Genomic DNA, 17,177 nt, shown 5'->3' on the forward strand with positions numbered 1-17,177 from the left:
AGTTTAATTTTTCATAATAAATGTGATGTGCTCTAACATGACAGTACTGAACGTCACAGCAACAGCTACAAGGAAATAGCATTAAGTACTTTGGCTGAAGTTGTATAGGAAGGTACCTGGATTAAAAAACTGAGAAAACTTTAAAAGCAACCTCACAATAGAGCAAACCTTCACCTCCAGTGCCACTTCTCAGTGCAGAATTATGCTGAAGTGAGCTTTGTATGCAGCGTTGGTATACATCTTTGGTAGAGGTCTCTTAAAAGATATTTTTCAGGCAGCTACATCAGACAGTGAGTGTTTATTTGCTATGTATTTAGTTCTCCACTTAAGTTCACACTTGAGGAATAGTTTGCTCTCCTTCAAAGTATTCTCCTTCTGACTGAATGGTGTTTCCGCAGTAGCAGCCTCCAATAGTTAATCCTGTGTCATGTCCAAGAGGTTTCCCCCCCCCCCCATATCCTCAGTGTGGAGTCAAAGGACAGCAGGAAAAGACAATCATTTCAGCCAAAGGATTATTTACTGATCTAAAAAATACTCGACACCAACAAATCCCCCACAATGCTAAATGGCTAAACAACTTCTCCTTGGAGTGCCAACTTGAAAAGTTACTTGCATTGCACAAAATCGAGGGCAGGTAATACTTTACAGAGAAGAGGCTGAGGACTGTGACCATCTTACCCACCTACATTTAATGTCATTCAATCAAATTACATCATTTATGACCAGACAGGTATCAGTGCTACTTTTTTAGTCACTGCCAATTGTACACTATTTCAATGACAGACATTTTAACAGCCTAATGGAAAAAAAGCAATTTCCTTCCGTTTATGGTAAGTTTTGTATTTAGCTGACGTCAATTTTGTGCATGCACCACCCCACCGTTAACTGTACTTAAAGACACCAGCAGGGAGCAGGTTTGCCATCTCTCCCAGTTGAGGAAGGCAGGTTTCATCACTCAGCTTTCACGTTCGCCGCAGTTACAGTGCTGACAGCTGCTGGCAACACGTCACACCTCCGGCACCCCTTCCTTGTGCTAACTGCCCCACAGGCGCACGTGACGGAAAACAACCCTCCAACTCCCCGGGCCGGGAAGTCGGCGCCTCCCCCCCGGGGACCTGCGCCTGGGAAGTCGGGGGAAGGACCATCCCGCAGCCGCCTGCGGGCCTTGACCGCCCCGCTGCCGCAGGCCGGCGCTGGGGGGAGGCGGCTAACAGCCCCCCGCCGCCGAGGGGCCGGCGAGAGAAGGCGGCGGGGCGCGCTCCAGCGCCTCCCCCAGCCGCAGGATCCGGCTCTCGCCACGCCCCCCCCCCCCCACGCCCTGGGGGCGGAGCCTCCGCCGGGCGGGAGCCGGGGCGGGGGCGGGGCAGCTCCTCCTGCCAGCCCCGCCCCGCGCACTGGCGTCACGGCGCTGCGCCGGCCCCGCCCCGCTCCTCCGCAGGCGGGACTGTACCCGCAGCTTTTGCCTCACCCCGGGGTCCCCGCGCCGCCGCGACTCGTCGGGCCGCGCCGCCGTTCCCCCCGCGGTCTCCGCGCCACCACCGGTCGCCACCCCGGGCTGTCGCCCCCAGTCGCGGAGCCATGTCGCGGCCCAGTAGCGTCTCCCCGCGGCAGCCCGGCGGGGGCTCGGGGGGCTCGGGTACCCCCGCCGTGGCCGCCCCCGCCGGACCCGCGGCGGGCCGCGGCCGAGGCAAGGGGCTGAAGGACATCCGCGTCGACGAGGAGGTGGAGATCGCGGTGAACCTCGCCCTGGAGCGGTTCCGGTACGGGGAGGAGAAAGGTGCGTAGCGGCGGCCCGGCCGCGGGGGAGAGGGGAGGGGGGGGCGCCCCGCCGGGCAGGTGCACCCGGGCGGGCCCGTCGCGGCGGGCCGGCGGCGAGGCGGGCGCTGGGCTGCGGGGAGCCGGGGCGGCTGTGGGCACCTGGCCTGGGCCGGCGGGGGGAGGCGAGGCCCGGAGTGGGGGTGACTGACATCTAGGCCCGGAGGCTCCTCATCGGTAGAAGCCTCTCCTCAGCTCCTTTCTGCCCGAATAAGATGGCTTGCTTGTGAACCCTGCATCGCCTACAGGTGTGAAGATACAGCACTGCCATCGGTCCCGTTGTTCACGGGAGAACGTGATAGGTTTGGGGATTGAAAAACTCTTAACATCGAGATAGTATGTCAAGAATACTGCATGTTGCATTGTTATGTTTGCTTTTTTAATTATCTTTCTAGAAATGGAATTTCCCTCTTCTTTCACTAGTACTGAAAGAGCATTTGTTCACCGGCTCTGTCAGTCTCTTGGCCTGATATCTAAAAGTAAAGGGTAAGTTAGAGTCTGATTTTTAGTTATTATTTTCTTCTCTTGGTGCAAATGTATGGAATTTCACGACTAGCGTTAAAATGACCTGTGTTTCTAGCATATCCTGCACTGTTGCAGGGAATAGTACTAGAGAAAAAAGTTTAAAAAATAAGATAAAAATAAGTATCTTTGTGCTTTGCTTTATGTCTGCTTAAAAAAACTGGTGACATCCTTAGTTTGAGATAGCTTGCCCTTATACTGTTTTGTGGATTTCATGGGTCCATAAAAAAGATTTCTCACGAAGATCTGTTCTGTTTTTCATGCACAATTGTGTGCCCAAGGGTTTTGCATAGAATCTCATACTTTGACAGATAAAATGTAACCTAGAGTAGCACGTCGAAAAGAGTGCTTCTGTTGAGAAGTGCGGGAGAAGAGGGCTTATATGCAGGTATGATGATGTTTCTTTTTCTTACCCTCCTCTGATCTTTTGAAGAGAAAACCCATGTTCATTGACCTGATGAGCTTGCGTGAAAGCTGAGAATCCGGTTCCCTTGGGAATTCAGGTGGCAAAGCAATGGGAAAGGGAAAGTCACAGGAAAAACCCAGATAGATGGAGCGTCATGTATAACGTGTGTGTGTGTGTGTACTGTTGTAAAACCGTAGCAGCATTTGCTGTTCCTCATTTTTGGTGATACTTCATGATTCTTGCAAAAGTAGTGTGAAATGCTAGTTCTCTGATCTATACTTAATTAGGGAGTAAGTGCTATTCAGCACTGATTGTGTTGAACGTATGGCTTGGTTTCAGAAGACCTTATTCAAGCATAGTGCTGTTCAAATGAAGCTATGCATCCAGTGTCATTCCAGTCTCAGGAGTGGTATAGCTGATTTTTGCCACAGATAAAAACAGAGACAATAAATGTGCCCCCTGAGACAATAAATTTGGCTGAACTTTCATATCTTTGCATCATATTTTGGGAACATGGAGTATTAGAAAGCCTTGTCAGATGTGCGCAAATGGTTAGCAGGAACATGCTTGGGTTGTACTGTGCCTGTGCTTAACTGTGACTGGTAAACCCTGCTTGAATCCTTGTTGATTCTTTGTAGAGCTTTGTAAGTGTCTCTGAGCAGCTCCCTAGCAGATTCTGTGGTATTTTTGGTTGTTGTTTTCATGGAATCATAGAATATCTCAAGTTGGAAGGGACCCATAAGGATCATCAAATCCAACTCCCTGCTCCTCACAGGACTACCTAAAACTGAACCCTATGACGAAGAGCATCGTCCAGACGCTCCTTGAACTCTGACAGGCCTGGTGCTGTGACCACTTCCCTGGGGAGCCTGTTCCAGTGACCAACCACCCTCTCAGTGAAGAACCTTTTCCTAATGTCCAATCTGAACTTCCCCTGACGCAGCTCCATTCCATTTCCTCGTGTCCTGTCGCTGGTCACCAGAGAGAGGAGATCAGCACCTCCCTCTCCGCTGCCCCCCTTGAGGAAGTTGTAGGCTGCGATGAGGTCACCCCTCAGCCTTCTCTTCTCCAAGCTGAAGAAGCCAAATGACCTCAGCCGCTTCTCCTAAGTCTTGCCCTCGAGGCCTTTCACCATCTTGGTCGCCCTCCTCTGGACACACTCTAATATTTGATGTCCTTCTTATATTGAGGCACCCAAACCTGCAGATGGTACTCGAGGTGGGGCCACACCAGTGCAGTGTAGAATGGGACAGTCACCTCCTGGTTTTGTTTTGTGTTTTTTTTTTTTAAATGTGGAATGTTCAGAGTGACATGAAGCTTCGAGAATAGTTGAACTGAAATTTAAACAGCTGAGAAAAAGGGAATATTCACCTGGGGAGACATAAACTGTATCTTTTTTTTTTTTGACTATAATAATGCAGTGCACATTTAAGAAACATAATTTCCTTTTAAAATAAATTCAAATCTTCTACTTGTGTTTAATCTTCCCAGATTTCCTCAGTATTTATGCTTGCAATAACTTTTGAAATGATCATTTTTTAAAAGCTTGATCATGATTGGCTTTCATCATCGAATTTCTAGATAGACTATAATTTTAATGTTAATATACATTACTGTATCTGTACTTGTTGCAGAGTGGATAAATAAGGCAAGCTATTGCTTGGGAACCATAGGGCAATGTTTTGTGTCCTTAGTTTTTTCCTTTGAGTTAAGCAAGCATATGTTGAATACTTACAGAAAACTTACTATAAACTCTTCATAGCTAGTATGTTTTCCTCTAGACATTGTTAGCAGTGTACTATATTGGGTCTGGCTGGGATGGAGTTAACATTCCCCATGGCAGCCCTCCTAGTGCTGTGCTTTGTATTTGTAGCTAGAACAGTGTTGATAACACACCAGTGTTTTGACTACTGCTGAGCAATGCTCGCACAGCATCAGGGCTGTCTCTCCAGCTCCCCCCTATACCCTCAGTTAGGAGGTGTGTTGCCAGCAGGTTGAGGGAGGAGGGAGGTGATCCTTCCACTTTACTCAGCAGTGGTGAGGCTACACCTGGAGTGCTGTGCTCAGTGCCGGGATCACCAGCAGGAGAGAGGCATAGACATACTGGAGAGAGTTCAGTGAAGAGCCAAGATGGTGAAGGGACTGGAGCATCTCTCCTATGAGGAAAGGCTGAGAGAGCTGGGACTGTTCAGCCTGGAGAAGAGAAGGCTCAGGGGGATCTTGTCAATGTATATAAGTACCTTCAGGGAGGATGCAAAGAGAACAGAGCCAGGCTCTTTTCAGCAGTGCTCAGTGACAGGGCCAGAGGCAGTGGGTGCAAACTGTGAGGGTGCCCGAGCACTGGCACGGGTTGCCCAGAGAGGTTGTGGAGTCTCTTTCCTTGGAGATTTATTCAAAAGCCATCTGGACATGGTCCTGGGCAGCCGGCTCTAGGTGACCCCACTTGAGCAGGGGTTTGGACGAGATGACCTCCAGAGGTTCCTTCTAATCTCAGTGGTTCTGTGATTCTGTGGCTCTAAAACTACTGAAGACTGGGAGCATAGTCATGGGAAGGATTGCAGTTTGTTTTTCCAATTCTGCCAGCCTTTTCCTGGATATGGACATTCAAGTACTGTTCTAGATTCACTATTTTTGCTATTCTGAAATGTTATCTTGCATTGACCAGTAGCTGAACCCAAGCCAACAACTTAGAAAGCAGCCATGTTGTGGTGGGTTGACCTTGGCTAACTGCCAGGTGCCCAGCCAGCTTGGTCTGTCAGTCCCCCTCTTCAACAGGACATGGGGAGAAAGTAGCATGGGGTCTCTCCCACAGGCTGAAGTTCCTTCAGGATAAATCTGGTGCACTGAGGCCTCTTCCATGGGCTTCAGGGGAATCTCTCCTCCAGCATCTGGAGCACCTTCTCCCCCTCCTTCTTCACTGACCTTAGTGTCTGCAGGGCTGTTTCTCCCACATTTTTCTCACTCCTTTCTCTTACAGCTGCTGTGCAGCGTTTTTTCCCTTTATTAAATACGTTATTACAGAGTGACCACTATCGTGGCTGAGAGGCTCAGCTGTGCCCTGCAGTAGGTCTGCTGGAGCTGGCTGTGTCCAGCATGGGGCAGCCCCGGCCTCTCCTCACAGAGGCCGCCCCTGCCAGCACCTGGGTACGTGCACCCTGTACACACACACCACTATACCACCCCTGCCAGGGACGGGCCACTACGATCTCAGTGTGACCTTCTGTTCTTATCCTGAGAAGTCATTTTCAAAGTGTTGCTATGTCATTGTAGCCCATGCACAAGAGAGTTCAGTTTCAAACATATTTACAGCAGTTCTTTGCATTTCAGTATCAGAGTTCAGTCTGAGAACAAATGCAGTGTTATGATTAAGTGTTTCGGCTCTAATTCTACATTGTAAATCTTTGATAATGAACATACTGGGAATCTGATTTGTTTTTACTGGATTTCGTTAAGGCTTGGAATATCACTAGAAGGCTACTTGTTTGTCTGTCTGTTTGTTGATTTTTAACCTCTAAATCTCTTAAATTAGCCTAGAAATCAGTTTTGTGTCATACTTCTCAGTATTGATTGATAGAGGATTGATGGAGCTGGCTGTCTTTTGGGAAGCAAATGCAGTGATAGACCTTTAACAGAAAGGTAGGAGAACAGTGTTATGTTATGGAGGCCTAATTGTAAGGTTGTGCCGGGCGTAGTCATTCGAAGTCTGCAGTGTCTGTGCTGCACTACCTTGTGCAGGTAGAGGGTGGTTTTGCTGGTGGATATTGTGGATGCTTCTGTTATTTTGGTGTGCGTTATGCTACATAGGACATTATTTGGAAGTTTCTAGTTATGACATTAAATTTGAAAATAATCTGACAGCCATCTTGAAAGAATTATGATCAAAGATCATTACATAGAGGTAAATAGGTTACTTATTCCTAAAATACATTTTTTTTTTCTCCCAGAAAAGGAGCAAATCGATACCTGACTGTAAGGAAGAAGGATGGATTAGAACTAACACATGCAGTAATGACTTGTTGCTTGGCTCCCAGTACGAAACATGCTGTTAGGAGTTTAATTCAGAGATTTCCTGTCACAAATAAAGAACGAACAGAACTTCTGCCAAAGACGGAGCGAGGAAATGCGTGTGCTGTTGAATCTGGTATGTTCAGTCTGTCTTCTGATGCGGACTTATGAACCAACACTGCTTAAAAAAAACAACAACCCACAACCCAACCACAAAACAAAAACCTTTCTTTTCTGTCTCCTTTCCTGTCCCAAATGACACCCTCCCCCTGAAACAAACCCATTAATTTTCTTGACTTTTAATTGTTAATATAGAGTCTTTTAAAACCGGTGTCATGAGGAACTTGGGCAGTTATGTCACCCACATTCCAATATGCCAAGTTACTTTTGAATCTTTAAGTCAGTTCCAACCAAATTTATTTGGAAGCACATTTGTGAAATGTGAGTTCCTGCAAGTTCCATGAGGTGAGATTGAAGAGAGAAGTGTTACCATAACTGCCGTATAAGAACACCCTTGTGATAAAATGAGGCTGGCTGTTCTGCTTCTAGAAATTCATATTCTTGATAAAATAAGAAGTTTATTTTTTGTTTTGTTGTCTTCTAAAATAGATTTAGTGCCTAAGAGACGACTGTCTAGACTTACTGATTTCTAGAATATGAGAGAGTTCACTGGAAGACAAACTTCGGATATATTGTGGGTTTTTTTAAACAATGCTTTTAGCAAGATTATTGCTTTAAATTTACGAGTGTAACAGTTGTGTTTCTGTGCGCAAAGCTGGGTGTAGTGCACAGAAAACGCTTGTATCGGTATGCCTTGTTTCATTGGATATTTCTGATTCATGATGGTTCATGCTTTAAGTGCTTCCTTTGCTAGCTTTCTTTTTCAATTGTTTCAATTGTTTAATAGAATTGTTTAATGAACAGAGGGAAACTATAATAAAAGTACTGAAAAGCAATTCCTTAGGAATGTAAGGCATAAACTAATGAATAGTGTAAAATTTATCTTTCTGTACTTCTTCAGAATGGTTTTTGGCTCTTTTAATCTGTTAGCCTATGTCTGTCTTGGTAAGACAGTGCTCGTAATTTAATATATTAATCTGTTAATCACATTAAATATGTATAATTGAATTTACAGCAAGCTTTTCATTCTTCTGGAAAATAATTATTAAGGAATTACAGAATAGCATTTACAATACTGAATTTGAAGTAGTTTACTCTGAAGACGTGCAGGTTCTTTGGCTACTTATGCATTGTTTTCTAATACATCACACTGTGCTGTATGAGTCCAGGGGTCTAGCTATAGCATGGTTCAATTTGTATGATTTAAAGCAAATCTTACAGACTAGAGCATTAGGTTGTGTAAGACTGACTGAAAGGAGGTCATAGAAGACCAGGGAGGGTGTGAAAGAAGGCATATGAATCACAGTAAAGTTATCTTTTTCTTGGAAGACATGCCTGTCAGTTTGGAATGACTTAAAGGTTTAACTATACAGTGAATATTTCTAGGCAAGCTGTGGAGGTGTGAATGTGTAAACATGATACAAAGGCCAAAAAAAAATGCCAGGTTGCTTTTCTTGGGTTTAGTTTCTATTTCTCTTTTTGCTTTTCATGACCTTTTTTGACTTCAAGCAATGCCCTGGGATAGTCTGTTCAAAATGTCTATGGAAGTAATAACTCCTTTGAACAATGTTTATTTCAAGCACCGTAACAGGATCTGTCACTATGAATATGGCTTTCAAATGTGTGATGGGTTTGTCACTTTATCTGTAGAGATGCATATAAAGTCAGGAATGTTCATTTTTATGTACTATTTTTAAGCAATGTTTTAGTGACCTTCTTTTGTATCTGTCTAAGTAAATTGTTAACTTCTCTTCATAGAAAACAGAGACGTGAACAAGACAAGTGGACGACTTAACAATGGTATCCCCCAGGTTCCAGTGAAAAGAGGGGAATCAGAGTTTGATTCCTTCAGGCAATCACTACCAGTTTTTGAAAAGCAGGAAGAAATTGTCAAAATAATAAAGGACAATAAAGTTGTTCTGATTGTAGGAGAGACTGGATCAGGAAAAACTACTCAAGTATGTTTCTTTAATGAAATAAAAAAGATAACAGTATTTATATGAAACTAATGCCAATTTTGTAATATTTATTTAATAAGGGATTTATTTATGCTAGTTTTAAGGCTTTTGTTTTCCTATATAGTTGAAAGTCTTGTGTTCTAATTCACATTCTTGCTTTTGAAATACTAAGCCAGCAGATACTTACTAAAAGCATAAATGGTTCTGCACAGTTTTCTGATAGATACTAGTTTTTCGTCTAATTTGTAATATAAAATATTGAAGGGAAAGTAGCTATGATTTTGTATAGCCCTTTTCCTTCTAAAGCTAGTTCTGTTCTTAGTATCTAGAGTAGAATATTATTGTATTAAAATGAAAGATTACCTACAGGTATTTTTTTAATATAGATTTCTCTGAAGCAGGAGAGAGAAGCTTCAATTTTTTTTTTTTTTTTTGGGGGGGGGGAACAGATTAAACTTAAAATCAGAAATTTATTTTTGCTGACTTTCTGCCCCTTCAGGTATGTTTGCAGTGATAATCCTATTGTGAATCCTTTTGCAACCTGTGTAATACTGAGACACAGTTAAATTGTTTCACCGTGGTAAAAAAGCTATGACTTTATCAAAGTAAAAAGTAAACTTAAACCACTTCTTTACAGATCCCTCAGTTCCTTCTTGATGACTGTTACAAAAATGGAACTCCATGCCGTATATTTTGCACTCAGCCAAGACGTTTGGCAGCTGTTGCTGTGGCTGAAAGAGTGGCAGCAGAAAGAAGAGAAAAGATTGGCCAGACAATTGGTTATCAGATCCGATTAGAAAGCAGGTACTAATGATATTTCTTAAAGTCAATTGATCTTGTGTTGATATCTTTAGTCTTGTGTACATTTAAACTACAGTATATTTGGGATACAGACTAGTAAAAGCTCAGTACGTAAAGTATAGGTAGCATATGTCATTTCAGGTAGTGATATAGTTAAGATTGAAAAGGACAGTTTCATGTAGTAAGTTGTCTTACATAAGTGAATTGCAGGTGCTTTCTCTTGAGTGTGTGTGCATGTAATTCCTTGTCTTATTTTCTGATCAAGTCTACACTTGCCTCTTTTTTTTCTCCCTACTTTTAACGTGTGTAGATCCAAAAGTTCTGCAGGTTTTGAAGATGGGTAGGAGGACCAGTATGCTGTAACAAATGCTATATAGTGAGTTGATAGGGGACGTAAAAGGGAAAAAAACCCAAAATTTGAAAGTGAATGATGAAATTGAGCATTATTTACCAATCTAGTTTGGGTTAAATTTACTCGGTTTCAGCTTTTATGTTTAAAGCATGAAGTGATAAAGTGGAGATTCCTAGGTCACCTGAGGAATTTGTTCTTAAAGCAGAGCAGGAATGAATGAAAGTCTGAAGATGTGTGCGGTTTCTAGATTCTTTGAACTGTATAGATAGCGGGACTTCCAGGAATGGGCAGCAGTTGGGACATGAGTGAGAAGACGACGGCAAAAGTTATAGCTGGTCATGTTGCTTATATGGATGAAGATATTGCATAGGTAATGAAAATGAATGTACTTGAACAACAAAGCCAAGTTAAAGAAGAATTTGAATATGTGTACAAAAGCTCACAAGGCTATTAAGGGATTAAAAGAGCTGGTAAAGATGAATTGCAAATAAGGTGGATGATTAATGTGTGGAAGTATTGTGCTGGCTGAAGAAGAACAAAGTATAGGTCAGATCAAAAGGGAAGAATTACTGGAAGCAGTGCAGAAAATCCTGCTTAAGAAGAATCAATAGATTCACTCAAGAGAAAGAGCAAAAGGAAGAGATGGCAATATTTCCAACTCCGGGCAAAAAAAGATGTGGGGTAGAGGAGTTTACAGTAACACAGGAGTCTAATTTTTTAAGTTTTATTAACAATTAGACAGCAGTGATGATTTCTAGGAGGCTGCTGAAGAAGAGTAATGATGGGTAAAGTAAAACATTTCCATCTTTGATGTGTTCCTTGAATTTAATATGTAGAAGGATTTTTGAAAGGAGGGATGAATTCCAAACTTGGAAAGAAACACGCATATGATAACTAGTGAGCTCATGTCTTCCAGAAAAGAACTGTAGAGTATGATACAAAGGAACTTTTCAATACTTAAGGTGGCAGTGCTGGGGAGAGTAGTGGCAATTGCTGTTTTTACTTGCACAGCTAACTCTGCCGCAGGTACTAGAATAGTAACTTCATTTTGAAATTCTTGAAGAGAAAAATTAAAGCATTTGAAAAGGATCAGCTGATTTCTTTGTGATCCAGTCAAGTGTAGTGCATCAAGTGTAGTGTATTGGGTTTGTGTGGCACGGTTTTGGTAGTGGGGGGTGCTACAGAGGTGGCTTCTGTGAGAAGCTGCTAGAAGCTTCCCCCATGTCCGACAGAGCTAATGGCAGCTGGCTCCAAGATGGACCCGCTGCTGGCCAAGGCTGAGCCCATGAGCAACGGTGGTAGTGCCTCTGGGATAATGTATTTAAGAAGGAGGGGAAAAAAAAACCCTGCGCAATTGCAGCTGGGAGAGAGGAGTGAGACTATGTGAGAGAAACAACTCTGCAGACACCAAGGTCAGTGAAGAAGGAGGGGGAGGAGGTGCTCCAGGTGCTGGAGCAGAGATTCCCCTGCAGCCTGTGGTGAAGAGCATGGTGAGGCAGGCTGTCCCCCTGCAGCCCATGGAGGTTAACGGTGGAGCAGATAGCCACCTGTAGCCCGTGGAGGACCCCACGCCGGAGCAGGTGGATGCCCAAAGGAGGCTGTGACCCCGTTGGAAGCCCACACTGGAACAGGCTCCTGGCAGGACCCGTGGACCTGTGGAGATAGGAGCCCACGCTTGCGCAGGTTTGCTGGCAGGACTTGTGACCCCGTGGGGGACCCACGCTGTAGCAAGTCTGTTCCTGAAGGACTGCACCCCGTGGAAGGGACCCACGCTGGAGCAGTTTGTGAAGAACTGCAGCCTGTGGGAAGGACTCACGTTGGAGAAGACCCCACACTGGAGCAGGGGAAGAGTGTGAGGAGTCCTCCCCCTGAGGAGGAAGGAATGGCAGAGACAACATGTGATGAACTGACCGCAAGCCCCATTCCGCATCCCCCTGCGCCACTGGGGGGAGGGGGTAGAGAATTTGGGAGTAAAGTTAAGCCTGGGAAGAAGGGAGGGGTGGGGCGAAGGTGTTTTAAGGTTTGGTTTTATTTTCTCATTACCCTACTCTGATTTGATTGGTAATAAATTAATTTCCCCAGGTCGAGTCTGTGTTGCCTGTGAGGGTAACTGCTGAGTGATCTCTCCCTGTCCTTATCTCGACCCACGAGCCTTTTGTTATATTTTCTCTCCCCTGTCCAGCTGAGGAGGGCAGTGATAGAGCAGCTTTGGTGGGCACCTGGCGTCCGGCCAGGGTCAACCCACCATGTATAGGCAAATAGAAAGACTATATCCAAGCTTATGCTGAAGAATTGGAACCTGTTTTTCCAAAGCAGTCCACACTGAATTTTCCAGTAAACTAAACATGGAAAGGTTCTCAAGGTTCTGTTTCACTTGCTTATTTATTTATATAAATGTGAATCTCACTTTGTTAATTAATTCATTGTCTGAAGTTTTGGAGCATAAGCACTAAGATTCCTTAGGAACTCTCTAGGAATAAGCATAGCTTAAAAACAAATAGTATGCATGAATTCTTTGGTGAGAGAACTATAATCTAATTCCACTTCTGGTGAGCAGCTGTTCAATCCTTTAATTTTCAGTAAGTAGTGGAAAGCTAGCAGCATTTAAATGGTGCAAAAAACCTGAAGTGTCTTTATGAACTGTTCAATAGGGTTTCTCCAAAGACACTGTTAACATTTTGCACTAATGGCATACTACTTCGCACGCTAATGGCAGGAGACAGCACTCTATCAACTGTGACCCATGTTATTGTGGTAAGAGTCCTGTTGTATTTCATGTGAGGTGGAGCAGTATGTACTACTTGTTAACTGGAAGATGAGATCCTAGTTTTCTTTATTAATTTCATGAGCATTTAAGGTGTTTTTGTTTGGTTAGAATCTGAATTAACTTCAAAGACTTACTGAGTATTGTAGCACATACGTTTGTTTTTTGTAAAAGTATCTTATTTTAGGTTCGTGTCAATAATTAATTAATTTTGGAATCATGACGCAGTTGTGGAGGACAGAGCTGTAAATTTTTCCAAACTTCCTCTGTCAGAAAGCAGAAAAGCCTTAGGGAGGCTTATGTAGATATGATTCAATGTGAGTGTGTCAGAATTTCTTGTATCATGTACTTTTTTTAGCAATACCAGGTTTGCAGTCCATTTGTTTGCCCAAATGTTTTCAAGATAATGAGTAGTCTAATTTTCAGCAAATTATTTAAGTGTGTTTGTTTATGATTATGTGAATATTCCTATTGTGGAGTTTGTTAAGTCCGTGGAACCAGGATGTTTAGTGCAAGATTAAGTCCTCCACTGCGGAAGACAGGAAACTTCATGATAATTTTAGGTGCCTGCCTGTTTATCAAAATGGAAAAAAGTGTGAGAATGATTGTCTTGACTTCAGCCTAAAAATGTTGTATTTGGGTCCCTGCTTCATAAGCTCATAATATAAAACAAAACAGAAGAACACACCAACAAAGATCATTAATCAGTCATGTGCCTTAATTGATGATAAGCTTTGTGCATGGCTGAATGGATCTAAGCAATCTAACTTTTTCCTGATTATGTGGTATCATACATTTCTTTAAATGTTCATCAATTGTGAACTGAGAATTTATTAAAATAAGATTTGTGGTTTGTGTCATTATCTTGAAAATGAGATTCAAATACAAGAATTAGAAAAGTCTCAGAAGTTCACTTTAACCTCTGAAATCAAGGTATATGTGGCTAGTGCATTACCAGTACAGTCTGCTCTGTTATCTTTATAAAAGTTTTTGAAATATTTTTTGGCTTTTGGATAGCTTTTAAAAAAATCCTTACTTAAACTAGACTTACACATTTTAATGCATCTGTAATGTACCAGCAAATTATATATTTTAGTTTTTAAAAAAGTTCATATTTGTGAAAAGTTATAATCTTGGATCTGTGATGTTTATCTGTTGTGGTTTTTTTTTTTCTTTTGTTACAGGATGAAGTACATGAGAGGGATAGGTTCAGTGACTTCTTGTTAATAAAACTGAGAGATATGTTGCAAAACCAGACTAATTTAAAACTAATTATTTCTAGTGCTGCTCTAGATGCAAATCTCTTTATTAGGTATTTTGGAAGTTGCCCAGTAATACACAGTAAGTATTTATGTAAAGTCTTAAATCTGACTGTACCTGCCCTAGGACTTATAGTTCTTATTAAGCTGTAGCAAACCATTCTGAGTAAGGGAACATGGTAAAAATACTGAGAGTTACAGCAATGCCTGTTCTTTGTTTGTTCATTTTTGTTGTTTCTTAACTATTTGCACCTACTTAAGAGTGAAGTGTTTTTATCACAGGGAGTTCTGTAAGTGCAGGGATGTCCTGGCCCCCAACATGTTCAATTCAAGAAGCAGGAAAAGGTTCTTAAAGTGCTGATCTCCATGGTGATATAGACCCTAGGATCTACAAGAGTGTGTTATATATTAATTCCAGTAGATTCTAGTTCTTCAGGCCTCACAGAGATTGCTGCTGGTTACTGGATGAAACACAGATAACTGCACTTAGTCACTTTGGAAATACAGTCCTAGGCAAACTGGGTTTTCATGTTTTAATCACATGATTCTTTATTTTAAAGGAAATCGTTAGCTGTTAATCTAGGTAAACATTGAGAAAAGACATGGCAATTTATGTTAATTTATGTTCAGACTCAGTAATCTGCAGTTAGATAACATTCAAATGCAAAGAAAAGTTATCATTATTGCTGTTTTAATTTCACTTGACTGGTCTTTAGTAGAGGTAAAACATAGACTCGTGGGAGATGCTCCCCCCTCTACCCTGGCTTGCAAGTTTTCTGCATCGGTGACCTCTTCCGGCACCTCGCAGTCCTCTTCCTTTTTCAACAGTGATGTCTAAGTATAATGTGTTTTGAAAAGAAGTTTTTAAGAGAAATGCTTCCTTTTCAAAACAATCAAGTAGACTGCATGTCAGCCTTTTTTTAAGAAGCTTGACAGTCCCAGGACATGGGTAGGATCACTTTCTTTAAAATCTTCACTACAAATCATGGGTTTGTTTTAGTGAATGTTCCTGAAAAAGAAATCTTTTTTTCTTTTAACAGATAGAAGTGTTTATTTCTAGTTCCCAGTTCTGAATTTCTGCCTAATAAAATAAGGCTTGCAACTTGTTGGAGGCAGGAATCTGGAATTTACACATGATTTCAGTGTTTTCCAAATTTTTTTTTGAGAGGGGAAACTTCAGTTATAATTGTTGTGTGGCTTTCCAGTTTATTCTTCTTGTAGCTTCCTGTTCATTTAGATCACTATGTTTATTCAGGAAATACTGGTGACGATCTCTTTCTCCAGTTTACCTCAGTGGTTATACTGTTATTACATACTAGTCTTCACAGGTTAATCACAATTGAAAAGACACTTTCCTTTTTCCATTTTTGAGAATTTAAGAATTAAAAGAAGAGGGTTTAGATACTTTGTTTGTTAATGTCATGAAAAAGATTTGATCCTCTTTCAACAATACAGCTGACAAAATCCTGACCACAGAAACCAACATTTTGTGGTTGTGGGTTCCTGCAGTACACAGAGTTTGTGATTAGTGGTGGAAGACTTCCTCCATGGCAGCTTCTAAAAGTATGTGAATTGTAGCTTGTTCTTTCTGAAGAAAAGTCCTAGGTGATTTAAACTCAACAATGCAAATGTCTGCTGAGGGACTGGAAATTAAAATCTAGATATTTTAATTCTTCCTGTGAAAAAGAGTCCTTTAATGTCCATAAATAAGGTCTAGAAAACAGTGATATTGAAAAAGAAATCAGGGTAAATTATTAGGAGATAAAGACCATTGGAATGTTTCATTTATCAGGAAGTACTCAGTAAAGAAAGCCAGATTGGCTGAAGTGACTGAGGAAATTGAGAGAAGTCCATCTCCTTATATACTTCTCATGGAAAAAAAAGTAGTTAATACGAAGGTGGCAATCTGCTTGTGGGATCTTGCATTAAAGCTGTGTTAGTTGCTGTTATATTTTGTAATCCAGGTGGCAGTCTTAACAGTGAATTCTTTTTTGTAACCCTAAACAAAAATGGCTATTTTCTTTTTCTCATTTTGATAAAATTGCAATTAATAACTGTCAATCTTAGGAGCATCTCTTGCTATAACACTTAATAGAATTGAAGAGGTTAATGAGAAACAAGGTACCCAGCTAGCATTTCCCTTTTGAAATGTCGTTTTGTTTTGTGGCCCAATAATCTTAAGAAAATAAACTCCAGTGAAGGTACTTTTATAAGACTTTTCAAGTAAAGTAATAATTCCTTAAATCAGGCCCTAATAATGTTTAATTCACTTTTTGTGTCTATAAAAATGCTTTTTTTAAAATTAAGATTGTAAATTAAGCTAGGGAATATCTAATATTTTATGAATTATTTATACTTTCAGTACAAGGAAGACCTTTTGAAGTTAAAGAGATGTTTTTGGAGGACATTTTACGAAGCACTGGGTATACAAACAAAGAGATGGTAAAGTACAAAAAAGAGAAGCAGCGAGGTTCGTGGACTTCTTAATTGTTAGGGCTGGCAATGAGTCTTATTGATTGAACAACTAAATAGGATGATTCTCTGTTAAAATTTCAGTGTCAGAATATTAAATGAGACATTAGATGACAGCAAGTATCTTTAAGCTCTCAGTGTTTACATTATTGAAGTAGATTATGTAACTTTAAAAAAATATTTTCACTTTCTTTTAATGGTTGCATTCCTTTTGCTTTCAGTTGATAAATGTTATATTTTTTCTAATTATTATGGAGTAGAATTGTATATAATTGGGGGCTTTGCCCACATGAAAACTATAGAAGCAGAAGATACTATGTGCTGACTTTAATGGCTGCACTTTAATATGCATCCAAAAGAGGGCACGATTTTATACATCTTGCACAGAAGTGGTTCCTATTAGTAACATTTTTCACTGCATTCTTCAGACATGGATGTATTTAATATATATAGCCCAGAAGCATTAACAGACTTGAACTTAATATAGTTGTTTTTCAATTGTTTAAGTAGATACATTGTTTGAGAAGTTTTCCTGACAACTGAAGGTAATAATCCTAGTGTGTATTTAAAAAAAAAAAAGGCAAAAAACAAAGCTATAACATGCAATCCTAACTGTACGTTTATCGTGGTGCTCAGCTCTGATCACTGTGGATAGAAAAGTTCAGTTAAGGCCCTGGTGTCTTCTACTGTTTCTTCTACTTGT

The 17,177-nt window shown here is 41.4% G+C and overlaps 1 protein-coding gene across 3 annotated transcripts in view; it reads left to right on the plus strand.

Moving 5' to 3' along the window:
* Nucleotides 1-1,578: 1,578 nt before the first annotated feature.
* YTHDC2 (YTH N6-methyladenosine RNA binding protein C2) overlaps nt 1,579-17,177 on the plus strand; it is a 37,664-nt gene continuing 22,065 nt past the window's right edge. Inside the window, exons 1-8 of one of the 3 annotated variants that reach the window (XM_076361698.1) lie at nt 1,579-1,777; nt 2,211-2,301; nt 6,688-6,884; nt 8,627-8,826; nt 9,464-9,630; nt 12,631-12,733; nt 13,928-14,084; nt 16,365-16,472. In XM_076361698.1, the coding sequence (XP_076217813.1) occupies nt 1,579-1,777; nt 2,211-2,301; nt 6,688-6,884; nt 8,627-8,826; nt 9,464-9,630; nt 12,631-12,733; nt 13,928-14,084; nt 16,365-16,472 (1,222 nt within the window). The remainder of the gene's footprint in view (nt 1,778-2,210; nt 2,302-6,687; nt 6,885-8,626; nt 8,827-9,463; nt 9,631-12,630; nt 12,734-13,927; nt 14,085-16,364; nt 16,473-17,177) is intronic. The other 2 variants (XM_076361700.1, XM_076361699.1) reach the window with 2 other exon arrangements.

This window comes from Aptenodytes patagonicus, chromosome Z (genome assembly GCF_965638725.1).
Source record: "Aptenodytes patagonicus chromosome Z, bAptPat1.pri.cur, whole genome shotgun sequence".
In the NCBI taxonomy this organism is placed as follows: domain Eukaryota; kingdom Metazoa; phylum Chordata; class Aves; order Sphenisciformes; family Spheniscidae; genus Aptenodytes; species Aptenodytes patagonicus.